The sequence below is a fragment of the Oryctolagus cuniculus genome, chromosome 1 (assembly GCF_964237555.1).
Source record: "Oryctolagus cuniculus chromosome 1, mOryCun1.1, whole genome shotgun sequence".
In the NCBI taxonomy this organism is placed as follows: Eukaryota; Metazoa; Chordata; class Mammalia; order Lagomorpha; family Leporidae; genus Oryctolagus; species Oryctolagus cuniculus.
Genome location: NC_091432.1, coordinates 236,078,843 through 236,100,211, shown reverse-complemented (window position 1 = coordinate 236,100,211; position 21,369 = coordinate 236,078,843). Strand labels below are relative to the sequence as shown.

At 67.4% G+C, this 21,369-nt stretch overlaps 1 protein-coding gene across 4 annotated transcripts in view; it reads right to left on the bottom strand.

Annotated features, from left to right (window-relative positions):
* The window catches only part of COL5A1 (collagen type V alpha 1 chain), a 106,488-nt gene that overhangs the window by 83,713 nt on the left and 1,406 nt on the right, over nt 1-21,369 (bottom strand). For 3 of the 4 annotated variants that reach the window (XM_070066680.1, XM_070066679.1, XM_070066682.1), the window contains exon 1: nt 18,430-18,697. The exons of the other annotated variant lie outside the window; for it this stretch is intronic. In XM_070066680.1, the coding sequence (XP_069922781.1) occupies nt 18,430-18,550 (121 nt within the window). In that variant the 5' untranslated portion in view covers nt 18,551-18,697. Of the gene's footprint in view, nt 1-18,429; nt 18,698-21,369 lie in introns of those variants that run through there. 4 annotated transcript variants of the gene reach the window in all.

Sequence of the window (21,369 nt, the reverse complement as noted above, 5' to 3'; positions counted from 1 at the left end):
GGCGCTCCCGGGCCGGCCACCTCCTCCAGGGAAGGGACCAGACTCAGCACTGGCACACGGCGGCAGACGAGGGCCCGGAGCGGTCGCTCAGAACAGCGCTCGAAGAAAGGAAAGCAGGAGCGCGCGGGCCGCTCCCACGCAAGCGGGGACCCGGGCCGGCCACCCCGTGCCCCAGCCGGCCAAGGACGCACAGTGGGGCAGGCGCGGGCTCTGCGGCCCTGAGACAGCTCAGCTGGGCTGTGCAGGAGACCCAGACCTTCCCCGGCGGGCTGCATCCCGCAGAACGACCCGGATCCCGCAAACCCGTCCCAACCGCTGGCGGAGCCCCTCGGCCTGGCCCTGAGGGCCACCACGGGCGGACTGGAACTCCATCTACAGCAGGCCGCCTCCTAGGCTGACGGTTCTGCATGGCCTGCGGGCGACGCTGAGATGGCCAAAGCACGCTGGGTGGAGAGAAAGTTCACACCCTTGGGTTAAATCCGCGAAGCTGCGCCCCGAGATGGGTGCAGGAGCTGGCCAGGGAGCGGCTGAGGCAGACGGCCAGGCCGGGAGAGACGGCCACGGCAGAGCGCACGAAGCACGAACGTATCCTCGTGGGAACACAGACAGGAAGCCAACCAAAGCGACAAACGGTGCGTCCACGGAGGGCGTGGCAGCCCTCTGCCTGCTCCCCGGCGTCCACTCGGGAAAAGCTGCCACACAGGGGCCGGCGCTGGGGTGTAGCCGGCAAAACCCCCGCCTGCGACGCCAGCATCCCATACGGGCACTGGCTCAAGTCCCGGCTGCTCCACTTCTGGCCCAGCTCCCTGCTGTGGCCTGGGAGGCAGCAGAAGATGGCCAGGTCCCTGGGCCCCTGCAGCCACGTGGGAGACCCGGGTGGAGCTCCTGGCTCCTGGCTTTGTCCTGGCCACTGCAGCCATCTGGGGAGGGAACCAGCAGATGGAAGCTCTCGCGCTCTCGCTCTCTCTCTCTCGCTCTCTCTCTCTGTGCAAGTCTGACTTCCAAATACATTATTAAAAAAAAAAAATCTGCCCAAGTATAAACCCAAGTAACACCTGCCCCATTCTATGAAAACACAGAGACCATTTGACGTGCAGACATTTCAGTGGCCCACCAGGTGCGAAGTCTGCCCTCCCCTTTGGCCCAGGTGGGCTCTGTGACTTCGCGGCCGACAGGACGTGCCGGAGGGGACACCGAGCTGGTGGCGGCGATGCGGCTGTGTCTCGGAGCCCAGCCCCACAGTCATGGGGAACCCACGCAGAGAGAAAGCCAGGACTGCAGCCAGCAGCCAGGACCAAGTGCCAACCGTGTGGGTAAACCAGCAGGAAAGGAGCCCCCGGCCCCACGGACCCCACGGGAGCAGACGGAGCCCACCCCCAACGAGCAGAGGAAGAGGCGGCTACGTCTTCAGGCGCCGGGCACTGCCCGAGCCAGGAGCAGGCGATGAGCGCGGACACACGCGCGACACAGACCCGCCGCTGAAAGGCAGGGCGGCAGACAGGGGGGACAGTGCACTGCCGCCAGCACCAAACACAGGCGTGGAGGCCCCCGCTGCCCAGCCAGCCAGGAACCGCTGTCTGTGCATCAGATCCCGAGTCAGCCCCGAGGGGACACTTTGACCCCTGCACCTGCGGCCCCTCTCCTTCCCAGCTGAGCTGCACTCCCGCCCAGAGGCACTGCAGTGGGCGCAGCCCGGGCTGTTGGGGCTCCAGGCTGTGATCTCTGTGCCCACAATGCAGCGGCGCTGGGGTCCCCCCACCCCCATGTCCATCAGCTTCCACTTCTCGTGAGCGAGCGCCTAGAAGTAGAACTGCTGTGTCCCGGGGCGAGGCGGGGGTTAACTTTACAAAACGCTGCTTTCCCAAGAGGCTGCCCCCACCAGCGCCGTGCGCCCGCCCGTGTCCCCCCGCCTCGCCCGCCAGCGCGCAGGCGTGCAATGCCGTCACTGTATGGTTTTAATTTTTACTTCTCGGATGACCTAAGCTGCTAAGCATCTCTTCACAGGCACGGCGGCCGTCGTCGATCCCGTGAACCAACGTGGGCGTCTTCTGCCCAGGCTTAAATCCGTCAGCTGCCTGCTGTTTGGAAACTGTAGCCTAACTACAGTTAGGCTGACTGTGTCTCCTAACTAAGGCCCTTACTAGGGGAGTGTTTTGTAAACATTGTATCCCAACCTCACTACCTCTCCGGTCTCTCCACGGCGCCCTCTGAAGAGCGCGCCAAGTTCCAGGCAGGAGGTCTGGCTCGCCTTTGCACCCTGCACAGCTCGGCCGTCCGTGTCCTGAGAAATCTCCGCCTGATTCGGGTCAAGAAAGATGCCCGTATCCACTATTTTATAACTCTACATATTACACTCGGATCCACGGTCCACCTTCAATTTCAAAGATTTATTAATCTGAGAGGGAGAGGCAGAGAGAGAGAGAGAGACAGAAGCGGGGGAGAGGGAGAGAGGGAGAGAGACAGAGAGAGAGAGAGAGAGGTCTTCCATCCGCTGGTTCACTCCCCAAATGGCTGCAATGGCTGGAGCTGCGCCGATCCGAAGCCAGGAGCTTCCTCCAGGTCTCCCACGTGGGTGCAGGGCCCAAGGATTGGGTCATCCTCCACTGCTTTCCCAGGCCACAGCAGGGAGCTGGGGCGGAAGTGGAGCAGCCGGGACTCGAATCGGCGCCTGTATGGGATGCCGGCACTGCAGGTGGCAGCTTTACCCGCTAGGCCACAGCACCCCCCCCCCCATAAGGACGGCGCAGGCCAGGCCAGGATGTTCACGTCAGGAACTGATCCTGCCGTCGAAACCCACACTCAGCGGCTGCAATTCCTTTTCAGTGTCTTCCCCGCGCTCTCTGGTCGCTGGCGGACAGAGACGGCTTTTTTCTTTTTTTTTTTTTTTTTTTTTTTTTTTAAATTTGAGAAACAGAGTTACAGAGAGAGAGAGAGAGAGAGAGAGATCGTCCATCTGCTGGTTCACTCTCCAAACGGGCCAGAACTGCACTGATCCGAAGCCAGGAGCCAGGCACTTCCTCCTGGTCTCCCATGTGGGTGCAGGGCCCAAGTACCTGGGCCATCCTCCACTGCCCTCCCGGGCCACAGCAGGGAGCTGGACTGGAAGAGGAGCAACCGGGACTAGAACCCAGCACCCACATGGGAAGCTGGCACCACAGGTGGAGGATTAACCAAGTGAGCCAAGGCGCCAGCCCCGACAGAGACGGCTTTTACAGAAAATTAACAAAATCTGTGTCACCCAATGTCCACCGTGCAATGGCTTCGTGTAATGACACAGGCACGGTCTCTGCACGGCCCCGGGACTGCACAGCAGGCGCCGGCACTGTCACACAGCAGCAGGTTACGTGCCACCTGCAGTGCCAGCATCCGACACAGGCACCAGTTCGAGTCCCGGCTGCTCCACTTCCAGTCCCGCTCTCTGCTAATGCACCTGGGAAAGCAGAGGAAAATGGCCAAGTACCTGGGCCCCTGCACCCGCGTGGGAGACCTGGAAGAAGCTCCCGGCTCCTGGCTTTGGCCTGGCCCAGCCTTGGCTGTTGTGACCATCTGGGGAGTGAACCGGGGATGGAAGACCCCTCTCTCCCTGTCTGTCTGTAGCTCTGCCTCTCAAATAAATAAAATCTTTATAGGGAAAAGAAGAAGGGGAGCACAGCGTGTGGGGCCACACAGAAACCATCAGGGAGGCTCTGCCCCGTGGCCGCACTTGCTCAGGCAGGGCCTTGAAGGGGAAGCGGCTGGAGGGCGGGGAACAAGGACAGCGCCCGGAGACCCCGCGCCGGACAGGCCCAGCCGGCAACAGCTGCTTCTGGAGCAGCAGCAGAAAATCCGAGCCCGCGGCCAGCGCCCTGGAACCCCTGGGCCCTCGGCCTCCCGCGGCCGCGCCAGAGCTGCCTCACGCTTCAAGGCCACGGGCACCGGCCCGCTCTCCCCACCCGTGCACCTCCCTCGGCCGAGCACGCAGCTGAGCTCCCTCCCGCGAGCCGGCCGCTCCAGCCCCACGGCCCCTCCGGGCGCATCTCGCTGTGACGGCGCTGAGGTCACGCAGCCACAGTCGACAGTCGCAGGGGGAGCCCGCCGAGGTTAGCACTGCCGAGGCCGGAGCCGTGTAGCCACTCCTGGTCTCGGAGGAGCTCTGGCGCAGAGCGCGGGAGTCTGCATTGATCATAAACCCCCCAAACACCAAGCGGTATGGTAGGGGGCAGCTCAGCGGGCCAGAGAGGGGATGGACGAGTGGGTGATGGGTGGGTGGACAGACGGACAGCTGGGTGGACGGGTGGGTGGGTTGATTGATGGATCGTTGGATGGGAGGGCGGTTGAGCGGGCAGGTGGGTACGCAGTGGACGCATGGGTAGAGCAGTTAGGAATAGATGGAGGCCAGGACACTGGACGGGAGGATTAACGAGGTGAACAGGTGGGTGGGTGGGTTGACAGTCGGATGCATGAGCGAGTGATGGGCGAACAGGTTGAGATGTAGGTGGGTTCCGCACAGACAGACAGGAGGATGGATGAGCGGGCGGGTGCATGGGAGGGTAAGCACAGCGGCACACCTTCCTAATTTAAATGGAGTCACAGACGCCCAGCGCCTCGCTCTGCTCCTCTCCCCTCCTGCTGCCCCAGCTCACGCTGGGCCCCGGCCGAGCTAAACCCGTCCCTCAAAGACCAAGGTCCCGGACGTCGAGGCCGCGACTCCTTCTGCCCCTGCGCCCCGAACCCTCCGCCCGCCCCAGCCCCAGCCCTGAGGAACCCCCACCCAGCTGCAGGATCTCAGCCTGGCCAGCGCGGCCTCTGCGGCCTCACTTGGCGGTCTCCCTTAGTCGTCACTCTCGGGGCGTCAGCTTGGCGTGGCGAGCGGCTGACCAGTGAGACCTAGAGAACGCAGCTGCACTCGGGTCAGCCGACAGACCCACACGTAACCGGCCCGCCGTCCAGCCCAAGGCAGGCACCAGCGCATCCCTTCCCTTCCGGCATCTGGCGCCACGATTCACCTGCTGGGGGCGCGCCGCGGGCCAGGAGCGAAGGAACGGAGCCCAGCCCCTCCCCACCGCCTCCCGGCTCTGAGTCCCAGAGGCAAACGCGCTCAGCTGTGCCACCGGCGGGAACGGTGGCGGGGGCTGGGGGCAGAAATTCATGATCTGCAGGGCCGGGTGGAAACAAGACACCAGGGTCCCCGGCCAGGCAGGGGGCATGCCCCAGCCCTCGCTGCCTGTGCCTGGGCATGTCCAGGTGATGGACCTGAGACCCACGCCTGGGCTCAGGTTCCAGGAGGTGGGCAGCCGTCTGCTTCTGGCTCCCTGGGTCCACCCGCGGGCTATCCGGGAGCAAGACAGAGGGCAGAGGGACCAGCCCAACCCGTGTGTGCCGAGGATGAGCCCCCTGGGTGAGGTATATAGCAGCCTCTACCTCCTCACCTGTAAAATGGGCACAAGGCGGCCACAGAGGACAGAGTCGGCTCTGAAAACCTCCAGGAGCAGGACCTGTTCCCAGGGCTCCCTGAAGAACGCCAGCCGCCAGCAACCGGCCCCCACCGGGTCCGCCTGGCTCCCTCTGAATTCTCATTCTTTAAGAGCAGAATCTTGTTTGACTGAGCGAAGTCTTTTCAGACGAAAGCGGGCGAGCTGGCCAGCATCCCAGAGCGGCCACAGCACAGCCCCCAGGCTCTCCCCGCCTCCCCGTGACCACATACTCGCCCCTTCCCAGGGAGCCGCGGGCGGGGACCACGCCCCCTGCACACAGCTGCCCACTGCAGAGAAAGCCCCAGCTGCCCCACAGTCCACGGCCACACGGCCCAGCTGCCAGAGTCTCCCTTCACCAGAGGGGGCGCCCCGAACCCGGAGGGGCACGCTGCCGCCGCCTCCCCTGGGCACTGGGGTGGGCCAGGCTTGGCCGTCCACGGCACCCTCAGGAGTGCCCCGGCAGACTGGAGGGCGCATGCGTGTCGGGGGCCCGCGGGGCCGCGCTGGGGCCGCTCCTGCATGCTCTGCTGTGGCTCATCTTCCCACGCGTGTAAAAGTCGCCTGGGTTTTCCGTCCGGAGCATTTCTTAGTGACCTGCAGCTGCTCTTTGCATAGGACAGCCCTCCGGCCCCGTTCCTCTGCTGACGGGGCCTGGCTTCCTGGCAGTCACACGGGAAGCCGGGAGTCTCGCAGAGCCGACACGGTTCTGCGTCACCTCGGGGTTTAGGCCGCCCCGAGATGATGCAACGCGCTCCCCTCTGCTTTCCTGTGCGGGGCTGTGCAGCGTCATTGCGAAAGGTTCACATCTGGGCCGGTGCTGTGGCACAGCAGGCTAACAAGCCACCGTCTGCAGTGCCGGCATCCCACATGGGCGCTGGTTCGAGTCCCGGCTGCTCCACTTCCCACCCAGCTCCCTGCGGTGGCCTGGGGAAGCAGTGGAAGATGGCCCAAGTCCTTGGGCCCCTGCTCCTGCGTGGGAGACCCTGGCTCATGGTTTTGGATCAGTGCAGCTCCGGCCGCTGTGGCCATCTGGGGAGTGAACCAGCGGATGGAAGACCTCTCTCTCTCTCTCTCTCTCTCTGCCTGTCAGTAGCTCTGCCTCTCAAATAAATAAAATAAAATAAAATAAAATAAAATAAAATAAAATTCACATCGGTCCATCTGGGCTACATTCTGGTACCAGAATGAGAATGGATCCGCCTCGTGTCTCCAGGGGTTCTCCAGGACCCCCGCCTGCCCGCCCGGTCAGCGACTCCCCCGACTCCCCAGGGCCAGTGGCTGCCAGCGCCCTAGAGTTAAAGGCAAGGGCATGCCTGATGACCGGCATGTGGAGGAGGGGACCTGTGCACCCCCAGCCCCTCCCCAAGGGCAGCCCCGAAGGACTCCGGCGCCCCCTGGTGGGGGCAGCTGTGGTAACGCCCGCCTTGGCCATGGACCGGGAAGTGTGAGGTCACGCGTTCAGACCCCAAGGCTGCGCCCTGCCGAATGGGAGCTGGGTGGGGCCGGGCACCGGGCACCGGGCACCGGGCAGCCAGTACCCTCAGGTTCCCTCTGTCTAAAGATGGTGGGGGATCCTCCTGTATTCCTAAGATACATCTTTTCTCACTAAAAATAAAGACATCACGAGAGCAGGAAGGGGAAGAACCTCACAGGAGAGGCCTGTCCGCCCCACCCCTCCCCTACACCTGCGCAGTCCTCAGCCCCGGCCACCGCCTCCTCCCCACCCCTGCCCAGGCAGCTGCCAGCCCGGCCCTCTGGGCCACGCAGACACAGGAGGCAACGTGGAGGGGGGAGCACAACAGATGGGGGGCAGCCTGGTCCTGGCGCTGCCCACGCCAATGGTCAGCCTGACCTCGCAGCCCCAGAGGCCCCCTGCTGGGCAGCCCAGAGACCTGGGGGTTAAGGAGCAGCTCATGCGGGGCCACCAAGCACTGACTGTTCTCTCTGGGGCCCAATCGGAAGCTGCCCAAGGCAGGGCTAAGTCGGCGTCACTGGGCTCCAAGCCACACGGTAGGTGGTCAGGAAACACAAAGCTACATTTTAGCAACCCTCGGCTGAGCCCAGCCCCGGCTGCAGTCGATTTCCAATCAAGAGGCACTGACGGGGCAGGCCGAACGCGCTCACGGGGCCCAGGCATCCGGGCAGCTCCAGAGGCGAGTGTCATGGCGCAGACCCCACGGCCCGGTGGGAAGTGAGGAGCAAGGACTCCGAGCGGGCCGTGCCCCCCATGTCCACCCACCCTGCCTGGCGTGGCCGCTGCCCACCCGGCCCCCAGAGCAGAGCTGTGCAAGTGGATGTGGGCGGCAAGATCAGGGCAGAGACACAGCAGGTGCAGAGCCGCGGGCACAGGAGCGTGAGAGCCCACCGAGAGCTCCCACCCTCAGATCCCGGCCCCCACGGAGGGCACCACGTCCCCGTGGGACAGGTCCAAACTCGCTGGGCAGAGGGCACCGGCAGCCAGGGCACTGGGAGAGGCTTCGGGGCTGCCCGGGGCCACAAGCAAAGGCAGCGTGCGGAGGAAGGAGGCCGTGGGCCTGGGCAGGAAACCAGCTGAGCCCGGCCGAGACAAACGTGCCCAGGGAGGGGCTGCCCGGGACGCAGGGACCGCGGGGCGCCGGGGCTGCCCACGGCCCCCAGCTAGGCTCGGCCGCTGCAGCAGGCAGATCAGCAAACATCTCCCAAGAGGCTGGGAAGAGAGACCAGGCGCGCCCTCCAGGGGCCTGGTTCTCCTTTTTCCATTTGGACCAGCAAGGGAGCAGGCGTCAGAGTTCATGGAAAAGACAGGCCTGGAGCCCGGCACTTTCACTCGGCTGCAATCCCAGCCCGGGAGGGCAGCAGAGCCCCGCCCGCCTCCTCGGCACACACAGCCCCGCCTCCGCCCCGGCGGGAGGCAGCTCTGAGCGCGGGGCGGAGCCGTCAGGACGCCAGCACCCGCGTCCAGGCAGTGTCCTGGAGACGCCAAGGACAGGGGCACATCTAAGGATGGGGTAAGACGGCGGATCCCAGAACGAAAGGGACTGGGGCTGGGAGGACCCCCAGGGGCTCCTCCGGACAGGTGCAGCGGAGGGGGCAGGGCAGGAGCTGGGCGGCCCCGCGGGGCACCGGAGCCAGGACCTCAGCTGTGCTGGGCAGGGGCAGAAGCACAGGCAGGAAGCACCCAGGACGCACTCCTGACACCTGTCAGTCAAACAGCTGAGGGGTAACCAGAGGCTGCAGAGAGACAGGGTGGAGAGACAGTGCCACGCACGGAGACGCCACGGCGGGGGGGAGACAATGCCACAGAGACGCCACGGGGGGGGAGACAGTGCCACACAGAGACCCGCCACAGGGGGGACAGTGCCACACAGAGAGACCCACACGGGGGGGGGGGGACAGTGCCACACAGAGACCAGCCACGGCATGGAGAGACAGTGCCACACAGAGACCAGCCACGGTGGGGGGAGACAGTGCCACACAGAGAGACCCACACGGGCGGGGAAACAGTGCCACACAGAGACCTGCCATGGCGGGGCATCCCTCAGAGAGCTGAGACAGCTCACACCGCTCCCCGCCAGGGCCGGGTCAGTATCAGACCCAGGTGACGCAGCGGAATCCTGAGCCCCCAGACCCCAGCCCAAGACTGCCAGGCGGGCAGCTGCCCACTCTCCCTCCCCTGCTCACCTGACCACACCCTGGGGGGCAGGCCCCCTCCAGACTGTCGCAGGCCACCACCCAGCACCTGCCGACCTCCCCCAGAGCAGCCTGGCGGCCGTGCGTGGGGGTCCCCAGACGTCCTGACATCTGCCCGCCCTACACTCTGAGACCCTCCCCCCAGAGCCACGGAGCACCTCCAGCCCCCCAGCCATGGTTGCTGAGTGCCCCCCACTGCTGCACCTGCCGTGAGGTGTGGGGGACCCAGGAGGTCTAAGCTGTGCCCCTCGACACTCTCTAGGAGGCAGGGAGACATCACCGAGCCCATTCTACAGATAAAGAAACCGAGGCACAGAAGAACCACCATGTTTCTGAGATCACACCCAGAGCTGCAGGCCAAGCCTGGGTCTTAGATGTCAAGTGGAGCTGGAGCGCAATACCTCCCTTGTCCGCTAGGGGCGCCAGTCTCGTCTCGGTCTCCTGCAGGACTCGGTTTGTGCAAGGCCTCCACGCCCTGACCATGCCTAGGGCCTCGCTCCGCCAACATTCACGGAGGACTGAGCTGACCCTCAACTAGAACCACCCAGAACCACGTGCTGGGATGTCCAGCTCGCTCGGTGTCAAATAGACTGTGGTCCCCTCAGTTTCTGGGGCGTGAGTGGGTCTGGGGATGCGGGAGGGGCGGGTGTTGCGGGACCGACCGTTCCCCAGGACCCACGGCCGTTTCCCTGACCGTCCACCTCCAGAGGAAACCCAGAGCGGAAGCCCTCTGAGCGTCGACGGCTCCCGAGTCCGGCCTCGGGCTCTGCGTCTCTCGCCTGGACACTGATGGGTTAAAGCTGGGGGCCATGTCCCGCTCCCACGTCCTGACCCGCGTGAGGTTCTGGCTAAGCCACCCCAGCCAGACCCCCACCCAGACCCGGCTCCCTGCGGACAGCTGACAGGAAGCAGACGGCACCTGCCCGGCTCTGGCCCCGCCCCTGCCCCGCCCCTGCCCCGCCCACAAGAAACTGGACAGGTGATTCCAACCAGAGCCGCTCAGACAGCCGGGGCCTCGCTGCTGGAGACAGGAACCAAGGGCAGCACCCAGGCCGGAGGAGGGGACAGAGGTCACCAGGCCTCTCCGCCACCCCCTCTCCCCCTCCCCTCCTGCCAGGATGACGGCTCCACGGAAAACAGACAGCCAGAAGTGACCCCATCTCCACCGGGGCCGGAAGTGCAGCTCCCTTCCCAGCCCAGGGGTCTCGGGGCCGCCAGGACGCCCCTGCAGCCTCCCGTCCTAGGGGGCCCGGGAGCCAGGGGGCGGTCCCCAGCGGGGGAGCCGGGGGAGCCGCGCCATGCTGCCGCCCCTCCCCCACGCACTGACAGGCAGGGCGGGCCCTCCTCACTGGCCGGGAGCAAGGAAGTTTCTCCCGGTGCTCAGGCCCGAGTTTGGGGCGAGGGACTGCCCCTTCCAGCCCCTTCCAGCGTGGGGACCACCTGGTGTGGGCAGACGCTGGCTGTCGGGGTCCACCCGAGACGGGGAGACTCTGCACTGGCAGGCCCAGACCCCTCAGGGTTCTCCTCACGTCCAAACCCCTTCCCACCGCAAACATCGCCAGGGACCTCTCCCCAGGGACGGGCCGCCAGCCCTGGTGCCCAAGCGCTCCCCAGGGCGGCCTCGCCAGGGCCGGGCCCTCAGCTGAACGGCCTGGGCCTGCAGGAGCCCCACAGCCCCCCCCATCGTCCTCTCCTCTGCAAATGGCCCAAGGCCGGGGCCTCCTCCCTGCGCCCGGGCTCGCTGCTGGCAGAGGAAGCCTGCAGCGGCCCCCGCGGGCTCAGCGTGCCGAGGAGGGGCCCACAGCCCCCCGGGGGACGTGTCACCCACGCCCCACGCCCCAGCCACCAGCTCGGTGCCCTCTGCGCTAACCATTGAGCCCCACGGCAGCAGGGCGGAGACCCCCGTCTTTCAGGTTTCCCAACGACCACCAGCGGCAGCGGACCGCGGCGGGCAGGGCCAGGAGCGACACACAGGCGGCGCTGCCCCGCCCCTGCTGGACACGCCACGGGCTCCCCGTGCGGGGCCTCTCTCCTCCGGTGGGCGCTGCTTCTGCCTGTGTGCCGCACCTGATCCCCGGGCTCAGCTCACCTGCTCCAGCCCCACGCCGGACTCCTGTGTCCCATCCCCGGGGTTTCCTCTCCTTAAAGAGCCGGCGGGGGGAGGGGGGTCAGGCGCCACCCAAGGACGGAGGCAGGTTTGGTCACCCTGCTCTGCAGCACTGGGGTTTCCCACAGAGCCCCCCCCACGGGCCTCTGCCCCCAGCCTCCACCCCGACCCGAGAACACGCGGCTGCAAGGCAGGGGCCCTGGAGCCGGGCTGAGGGGTCCCCACTCCCTCTGCCAGCTCCCCCTCCACCACCCTCACCGAGCCCCCAGCCCCTCCCCGCTGGAGGCTGGACCTGCTCCCTGGGGAGCCCCAGGCAGCCACATGCCCAAAGCGCTCCAGCCGACTGCGGGACCCCAGCATGCGGTGCCGACTCGGGGCCCCCTCTGCGATGCTCACAGCGCTCCTGGGTGGCTGAGCCCGGCGGGGCTGTCCTGAAGAGGCCGCACAGCCCCGTAGGGCCCCGCACACTGAGACCACGCGTCCCTCTCCCGGCCCTCGGCCCTGCCCCGCAGAGCCGGAGTCCCCGGAGCTGGGGAGCCGGGGCCCCTCCCTCCAGGGAACCACAGTGACGGGCAGGTGTCCCGTGTCCCACCCCTCAGGAGCACCTGCGGGGGGGGCGGCCCGGCTGAGCAGCGCCAGAGTCCAGCGCTCACACCCTCAGCCCAGCCTGCACCTTCCTGGGGCCTAAACAGAGGCCAAAGAGGGGCCCCCAGGCCTCCCCCCGCAACCTCTCAAAGGGCCCAGCCCCCAGCCCCCAGCCCCGCAGCAAGAGCACCTGTGTTACCTGCTGACATCACGCACTCGACACACGTGACAGTAACCACGCATGAACGCCTCCGGTTCATCACTTCCACACGCACGTTACAGATGGGGAAACTGAGGCGCAGGGCGGCACTGCTACACAGAGCCCAGGGAACTCACTCACGAGACAGCCCAGCGGCCGGAGCTGTGGAGCCAGGCTGCCCAGACAGCGCCCGGCCAGCGTGGGCCCCGTGCCTGCGTCCTGTCAGACTGACAGGTGGGGGCAGTCTCAGCCCAGAGGCGGTGGCTCCCCGACCCCGTCCCCAGGGAGCTCTGGGTGCCGGGAGAGGCACCAGCAGAGGGAGGGGTGAGTCCGGCTGCGAGCCCTCCCTTCCCAAGGCGGTGGGCTCAGGGCTCAGCTTCAAAACCTTGGGGCAGGGCGGGGCGGGGGTGGAGCCCATCCCTGCGGAGCTTCAGGGGGTGGGGGCGGAGCTGTGCTGAGTTTCAGAGGGGGCAGGGCAGCCGCTGCCTGGGACCCCCTCACCCCACCCCGACCCCCGCCAGCGCCTGACTCAGGTCCCAGCTCCCTGCTCGTGCGCAGCCTGGGAGGCAGCAGACGACGGCCCAGGTGCTCGGGCCCCTGCCACCCACGTGGGAGACCCGGGTGGAGCTTCCGGCTCCTGCCTTTGGCCTGGCCCAGGCCTGGCCGTTGCGGCCATGTGGGTCGTGAGCCCATGGATGGTCCCCAGAGAGGAAGGACGTGATAAAGGCCAGCAGCAAGGCAGGGCACAGCCCCCGCCCCCTGCCCCCACCCACGAGGGTCCCTGCAACATGGCTCCAGCTTCCCACACCAACGAGGCCCCCAGCTCGAGGCCACGAAGTGAACCCCTCCAGCGGGCCAGCCCCCCACACCCACCACTGTCTGCCACCCCCCAGCGGGGGCCTCGCTACGCGGCAGGGGGACAGCGACGCCCAGACACCCCCCCGGCTTGGGTTCTGCTATAGCTGGAAACAAGCAGAGAGTGCAGCCCCCCCCAAAACCACGCGCTGCCAGCTGTGGCCTTTGGGATTCATTGACTTATTTGAAAAGCAGAGAGAGAGCTGAAATCTTCCAAGCTCTGGTCACCCCCCATACAGTCTCAGTGGCCAAGGCTCGGGACAGAAGCCAGGAGCCTGGAGCTTCTTCCGGGTCTCCCACGCGGGTGCAGGGGCCCAAGCACTTGGGGCATCTTCCACTGCTTTTCTAGGCCACAGCAGAGAGCTGGATGGGAAGTGGAGCAGCCGGGACTTGAACCAGCGCCCATACGGATGCCGGCACTGCAGGCAGCGGCTTTACCCACTGTGCCACTGAGGACTCTCGAGGGACACGGACCCGCTGAGCCAGGCCACCCTCTCCCCACCCGGTCGGAGGCCCCTGGGGCCAGTGCATTCAACAGCAGTGACCAGCAGACGATGGCCAGCGTCTACCTGCACATCTACAGGACGGACTAACACACCTGGTGCAGGGGGAGGCACGGGTACCACCCCCAGAGCCAGGGAAGAGCACGTGGGAAAGCGCCAGCCCCCCCAGCACGCCAACACCCCCACCCCACCCTACTCCATCTGACTGGCCAGGGCCCCACCAGGGCTGCCAGGTGCCACCATCTGACTGGCCCGGCCACGGGCTTCCTGCTCTCACGGCACGGCACCCGTGGCGTCGGTGGAGGCGTCAGAGCCCCCACTGCCCGCTGCCCACCTGTGCACCTGCCCAGGTCTCCCGCATCGGAGGCCTGTGAGCACCCTCAAGCCAAGGCACCGCCGTCTGTGCAGCCTCCGCGGGCAGGGGCAGGAGGCGGGGCCACGTCACACCTGCCACCCCCCCCCGCTGAGGGACCGCTACTTCTGCAGCGCGCGTCAGAGTGTCTCCTCGCAATGCTCCCTGGGAGGGGCGTGCACTGTGGCAGCGTTTGTTTAAAATGACAGAGAGGCCCCTGGGACCCCCAGGACTGGGGCACAGGCAGGAAGCGGGGGACGGGAGAGTGGGCGTCCCCGGGAGAAGGCAGGCCCCTCCCACAGGCGGCAGAGAGCGAGGCCGGGCCCGGCCCGGGGACGGTGCATGCATGGCGGCCGTGGCCCCCGCAGGGCTGCGTAATTGCATTGAGAAAACTGGGTCAGACTGCGGTTCCGTCTCAGGTCTGAGTCACACGGCACCGCGGCCGTCCTGCTGACGGGACTCATTAGCGAGCCTGGGAACCTCCCAGAAAGACGGCTGCGCGGAGGGGACGCCGACAATGCGATGGCTCAGCCCATCCGACGGGGGTGACGCCAAGTGACCCCAGTCGCCCACACCGGGCGTCCACCCATGCGGCCAACTGCCAGCTCATTCTAGAAACTTCTCTCCGGGGGCCGTTGGAGACGGCAAAGCCAGCCCTTGGCCCAGCCCTGGAACATGTCCTCACACCATGCCACAGTGTCAGAGCGGGGCCAGGCGGGGTCCACCTCCGGACCCCAAGTCGTCCTTGCAAAGAGGGGGTACTCTGAGGAGGACAGGAGAGTGGCCTGGGCCACCACAGACCCCCACAGCTGGCCGCTGGCACGCCCGTGTCCCCTTGTCCCCGGGACGCAGGAGGGAGGCGCAGGTGTGGCCCGCACGGGGGCTGCCTCGGGGTCCCCGCGGGTCATGACGGGAATAACGGGGTCCCCTCCGCACGACACACAGGTCGTGATCCTGACACCCGAAGTCTTTGCCCCTTCCTACCCAGGAAAACCCGGGCCGGGGCTGGGCAGGGCACAGCTGGTGGGGCGGGGCCCAGGCGGCCTGGCCTCCTGCTGGCTCAGCACGTGGCCGGAGGGCCCAAGGGCTCCAGGAGCCAGGCTCCAAACCTCACCAGGACCCTCTGGCAACGCCCCGACGGCCGCCGAGCCGGCCGAGCAGGACACCCAGAGTGGGGGCAGAGGACATCACAGCCTCTGAGCAAAGAAGACCCCCGCTCGGCCGGGGAACCCTGCACCCTGCCTGCCCTGCGGCAGAACCCGGAGCCGCACAGGGACACACGCATGTGTGTGCACGCTCACAGAGGCTGGAACCCCGCAGACACGCGTGCACGTCCTTGACTGCACACGAACACGCGGTCGCTTCAGCAAGGCAGGCACGTGGCCGCCCCACCCTCCAGCCACGCTCGACGCTCGAGGCCCACACAGGCCCCTGCCGGCCGCCTGCCTGCCCGTCTCTCGAGAGAGGGCACAGCGGTCCGGTGCCTTGCTGCCCGGGGACATCCCCTCCAAAGCCCTGGCTGCCGGAGCCCTGGTCCCCAGCTCGGTGCAGCGGGCTGTCCCTACGCCAGCCCCGCCTCCCGGCCCCGGAAAGGGAACGGCTGCTCCCTGACCCCCACCCTCCCCCTCTTGCTCCTCCTCAGCTCCTGGGCGCAGCTGCGTTCTGAGGGCCTCCCCAGCCAGGGGCGGCAGCCCAGGGAGCCCGGGACACGGCCAGGGATGTCCTGCCAGGAAGGAGGGGCCAGGGCGAGATTAAAACCAGAGCAGGAAGAGGGCCCTGCCAAGGAGACTCCAGTGGATTCTGCGGCAGCCAGGGAACGAGGAGGAAGGGCGGCCAGCAAACGCCACCTCCTCCAGGAAGCCCCCCAGTGTGCCCAGGGCCGGCCGCCCCCTACGCTGTTCTGCCTCATGTCCAGCACAGCCGTATGGGCCCCAGAGGAAAACCAGGCTTCAGCCACAGACTGTGAGTGCCTGGAGCCAGTGCAGAGGCCCCATCTCCATTCGCCTCTGCCTCCTGCCACCCCAGGCTGGGGTGCAAAGCCTTCGGGGCCGGGCAGGCTGTGCCCGTGGCACAGTGGCCCAGCTGGTACTGGTGAGCCTGTGGCCCAGTAATAAAACAAGGGCAGGAGGGAGAACGGCTGGACGCTAACACTGGGCTGGCCCATGAACACCTGGTCCCTTCCAGGGCCAACTGGGCTGCGCCCTGGGGCTGGACCAGAGCTCTGTGGGCCGACCCCAGAGGGCAGCTGATGATCCAGGGTGAGGGGGGAGTCAGAGCGCTCCCCCAGGGACAGGAGTCAGACCAGCCAGCCAGGGACCCCTGCTGCCTGACCCCTGGCCTCTGTCCCCTAGCTGGCCTGGGTGAGGGTCCAGCAAACTCACTGCCAAGTGTAACTGTCTCCAAGCCACACCCGGAGCCGGACGACCTGGGGGGAGGGGGCAGCCTGGGCCCAGGTGACTCCTGGGTGGGTGCAGGTGGCTCGTGTCTGGCCCTCACGGTGCCCGCAGCAGCCCTGTCTCTGTCGTTGCACTGGGGGGGGGGGGGGGGGACTAAGCCTGCACCCTGGGGAGAGGGGACGGTGGGGGCAGCGCAGGGAGGAGGCGGGGCGGGACCAGGCGAAGGGTGCGGCCATGGAGCAAGCTCTGAAGTGTCTGAGGGGTGGGGTGACCGGGCAGGCTCCGGCCAGCGCCCCGGGGCGACAGCAGCGGCTGTGAGCACCAGAAAGGCACGGCTGGTCAGCCACAGCCCCCCGGGGGCAACGGCCACAAGCCCCGCCCCCGCGGCCACGGCCACATGGGCCAGATGGGGGGAGGGCGGGAGCGAACTTGGCTGCGGAGGCTGCGCTGACTTTCTTCGGGGGGCAGGGGACAGAAACGCTGCTCGGCGGCCAACTGGACGGCGTCAGAGTTAACCATTTGGTACCTGTCGAGTCGCACAGGACTTGGCCCGCTCTCCCCACGAACCGCGGCCAGGAGCCACCACGTGGCTGGAGGCCGCCAATGGCCTGCCCAGGAGATGACCTCAATTTCCAAATATTGGGGTCATGTTTCATTTCCCATCCTCTGAACAGCCCGCAGTGAGCCTAACTTTTCCCTCCTTCACACACTTGGCCACGAGGAAGGCAGGAAAAAAGAGCTGTTCTCGGAGAGAGAGCTCGGAAAACATCTGGCGACTCCCGAGATGGAGCGGGAGCGGGAGCGGGGAGCGGCGCCCGCAGCCCGCGCCTCTCCCGCCCGCCTCCCTCCGCGTGTCCAGTGGACAGCGCCCGGCCACGCACCACACAGCGGCGGGTCCCGCCCAAGGGGTGGGGAGCAGCTGGCGAAGCCCAGGACCCAGGCGGCTGCCCCCCACCAGCCCCCAGCTGGGAATCAGAGCCTGGGGCAGGGGTGGGGCCGGAGCGCAGGGCACCAGCAGGAGCCCAGCCCAGCCTCGAGGGCTCGGTCCCCAGGGGCGCCCTCCCAAGTAACTGGGGGAAGCCCAAGACAATGCTGGGCCCCTGACCACCCCCACCCCCAAACACTGCTTTTCTGGGGGTGTCTACTGTCCCCGTGTCCAACGTCACCTCGAGAAACACACTTCGGCCACTTAGCCTGGGGCAGGCAGCCCAGACACAGGACCCCGGGTCTTAGGAGCCGGGCGAAGCTCCTCTCTCCTCCCCGGCGCCCACAGCCCCCACACCCTGACTGCCACCAGTGCTCTCAGGGTGCCAGGAAAAGGGCCAAGGGCCTGTGCAAGCGGACGTGGGAACTGCCTCTTCCCACTTGTCCTCAAAGCCAAGGCCCGGGGAAGCAGCCTCTGGCCCCAGCGCAGCGGGCGGTGCAGCTGTCCCGGGAGCCCGCCGGCCACCCCTCTGCTGCCACTGTCCCTGCCCCTTCTCCTCGGGACTTCAGGGCTCCGGGCTCTGACCCCAAGGTCTGTGCAGGGCACCTCGGGGACGCCCTCCCGCAGGCCCCCGCGGGTCAGAGCTGGGGCTGCAGGAAGCCAGGCAAGGACAAGTCCCGGCCTCCCGGGCCCTCCCCGCCCAGGCGGGCTCCTTCCTTGTAAGGGCTGGCGTCTGGCAGGAGGAATCTCACACGTGGACACCAGCAGCGGACCCGCCCACAGCCCAGACCTCCTCTCCAGGCACCCTCTCTGCGCAGGGGACCCAGGAAAGCTGCCCCCCCCAGGGTGGTCAGCCGGGAGGCGTGGCTTTGGTTTAAAAGCTGCCCCCCCCCAAGTGCCCGAAGGATCCCAGGACTGACGGAAGCCTGAGGGGGCATGGGGGGGGGGCGTGCGCAGCGCTGGGGAGGGAGGGGGAGATGGGGCGGGGGTGGGGGGAGAATCCGGCTCCTGGGATTCCCCCCACCAAGGAGTCCCCGCCCGCGTCAACTCTAGGGGGCGACCCTCCCCGGCTTTCGGAGGAAGTTGCGCCGCAGGGTGCGCTGTGGGACGGAGCGCGCGGCTTAGGACAAAAGTTTGGCAGCGTCCCGGACAGCCCCTGCGGCTGACCCAACCCCGCGCCTGTCCCTGGGCCCCGGCCACAACCCCGCCCGTTTGGGGAGGGGGCGGCGGCGGGGACTGCGCGGGCCTCGCGCTCTCCGTGGGCCCCCGACGAACGGCGCTCCCGGTGTCGGCGCCCTGCATACCACAGGCCAGGCCGGGAAGCCGTGCAGGCGCCCGCGGGGGTGACAGCGGCGCCGGCGCCCCGCGCCCCCGAGCGCCCTTACCTGCGCGGCTCGGAGGCGGCGCCCAGGGCAGCAGCAGCAGCAGCGGCAGCAGCGGGGCGGGCAGCAGCGGGGCGCCCAGGCGGAGCCGGCTGCGCGCTTTCCAGCGAGTGTGGGCGTCCATGCCGGCGGGGCGCGGGGCCGGGGCGCACGGGGACGCGCGGGGCGCGGGGCGCGGCCCGGACAGCGGACTCGGCGGGGGGCGCCCGGCTTCAGGAGGGCATAGGGAGCCCGGCGCCGGCCCGCTCGCCTTTGTGGCGCTGCTCCGTCGGGCAGGGGGCGGCCGGCGCGCTCGCCCACGGGCGGGAGGGCTCGACGGTGGCCCGAGGCGCGGCCGCGACCGGCTCGGCTCGCTCGCCCTGGCCGCCTCTTCTCCGCCTCCTCCTGCTGCCCCTCTCCCGACTCCCTCTGGCCTCCTCCGAGCCGCCGCCGCCGCCGCCCCGCGACCCGCTGCCCGTGGGCGCTCCGCCGGAGTACGAGGACCCGGAGTGCGAGGCTCGCCGCGGCGCCGGGCGCTTTCCCCCTTTTGCGCCCTCCCTCCCTCCTGGCAGGCGCCCGCGGAGGCTGTCGATCCCCGGCGCCCGCAGCAAATCAGAGCCCCGCGCTGGACTCGGCGAGGCCGGCCCCCGCCTCCCACTGGGCGCCGCGGGCGAGGGGGTGGGGACAACGGGGCGAGTCTCGGCGAGGAAGGGGCTGGCCGGGGGCGGGCGCGGGCGCGGGCGCGGGCGCGGGGCGGGGGTGGGGGCGGCGCCCCAGTTCTCTTGGCGAGCTAGCAGGGCGGGTGGGCCTGGGAGGGGGGGACGGCCTGGGAGTCCCCCCACCACGGTCCCCACCCCGTGCGCCCCCACCCAGAGAAACAGTGCGTGCAGGAGGCCCCCGAAGTTTGATAACTTTGGGTTAAAACAAAACAAAACAAAAAGATCGCAGCGCACCCCGCCCGGCCTGTCCTGGGACGTGGAAGGCTCTGCAGCTGCTCTGATGGGTGGAGCCTGCAGCTCCAGTGCGGCTGGGTCGGGCGCCTAAGACGGGCCGAACGCATCCACCCGATGGGGGACCTCTTGGTGCGGGTGCCCGCGCCGGCCCAGCCGCCTGGACGTGGAGCCCCGGGGCAGCTCACCAGGCCACAGCCGGCCCTGGCTCCTGCCTGCTCCCTGGTGCCCTAGAGCAGGCCCAGGGACGACTGCTCTCGGAGCTGACAGCTGGAGGCCTACCAGGCCCTGGTGATGGTGGGAGCCTCTCCCGCGGGCGCCCCAGGCCCCGAGGGCGCCCTGCCTCACCCCTTCTCCAAGGGCGGCAGGCGTGAGTTGAAGAAGCCGGAATCAGTGAATTAAGAGGCTTTTCAGAGCCTGGGCCATCCCGCTCCCCTGACCAAACAGCGTCCTGCGAATGTGCGGGGAGGGGCGGCGGGCGGGTGGCCACGGGCTGGCCGCAGGGCTGGCTCTGGGGCAGAGCCTCTGTGGGTGGGCAACGTGCCACACGCAGAGGTCTGCACGCAGGCCACGGGCAGCGGGGCAGCGTCAGTCCCGGCGCTCCGTGTTACTTCCTACAACTTGCACAAGTCGTATGTGACCAGGGAAAGTGCATACGTGTGCGTTGTGTGCACGCGTGCATGTGTGAGGATTGTGTGTACGTTTGTGCAATTGTGTGTTGTGTGCATGTTTGTCAGAAATGTGTGCGTGTGTGTGCACATGTGAGTTACATGCGTGTGGGCATGTGTCAGTGTGCATGCATATATGTGTGCTGGGTGTGCGTGGATGCATGTGTGTGTGTCGAGTGCATGTGTGTGTGTGCCGAGTGTGTGGTGTGTGCTGAGTGTGTGTGCCGAGTGTGTGCCATGTGCATGTGTGTGCACATGCAAGTTACATGCATGTGGGCATGTGTCAATGTGCATGCATATATGTGTGCCAGGTGTGCGTGCATGCATGTGTGTGTCGAGTGTGTGGTGTGTGCTGAGTGTGTGTGCCGAGTGTGTGGCGTGTGCATGTGTGTGCATATGTGTGGCGTGTGCACGTGTGTGTGTGCGTGTCAGAGCTCTGAGCATGAGAAAGGCGGTGCCCACTCCCTGGTTCCCCCTCAGGGACGCTGTCCTTTTCCCAAAGGACCCCGGGGCCTCCTTTCTGACGGTCAGGGCTGCAGACACCGGTCACTGGGAGCTGGCATCTGAACTCTGGCCTGGACTAGCACAACTGCAGGTGCCCACCCCAGGGCCCCCAAGGGCGCCAGGCACCGTCAGAAGCTGGCAGGGCCTGGCCGTGTGGGCTCCTGGACAGCACGGTGACCAGTGCAGGGCTCCTCACTCTTGCCAGCCTGGGGGGGCAAGCTTCCGTCCCCCCAGGAAACGCAGAGAACAGCGCCCATGCTGGGCAGCCTGACCAGTCGGTCCAGGGCAGTGGGGGAATGACAACCAGAATGCTGTTGGTGGGGCCAGCGTGTGGCATGGGGGGCTACACCGCTGCCCACGTACCCCACACGGACGCTGGTTCAAGTCCCGGCTGCTCCGCTTCCGACCAAGCTCCCTGCTAATGCGACTCGGAGAGCAGTGGAGGACGGCGCACGAGCTCGGCCCCGGCACCCGCAGGGGAGGTGCAGACGGAGCTCCCGGCTCCTGGCTTCGGCCGGTGCAGCCCAGTCATTGCAGCCATTGGGGGCGTGAACCAGTGGATGAAAGACCTCCCTCTCCCTCCCTCTCCCCCTCCCCCTCCCCCTCCCTCTCCCTCTCCCCCCTCTCCCTCTCCCTCTCCCTCTCCCTCCCCCTCCCCCTCCCCCTCCCCCTCACTCTCCCTCCCTTTCCCTCTCCTTCCCCCTCCCTCTCCCTCTCCCTCCCTCTCCCTCTATTTCCTCTCCCTCTCCCTCTCCCTCTCCCTCTCCCTCTCCCTCTCCCTCTCCCTCTCCCTCTCCCTCTCCCTCTCCCTCTCCCTCTCCCTCTCCCTCTCTCTGCCTTTC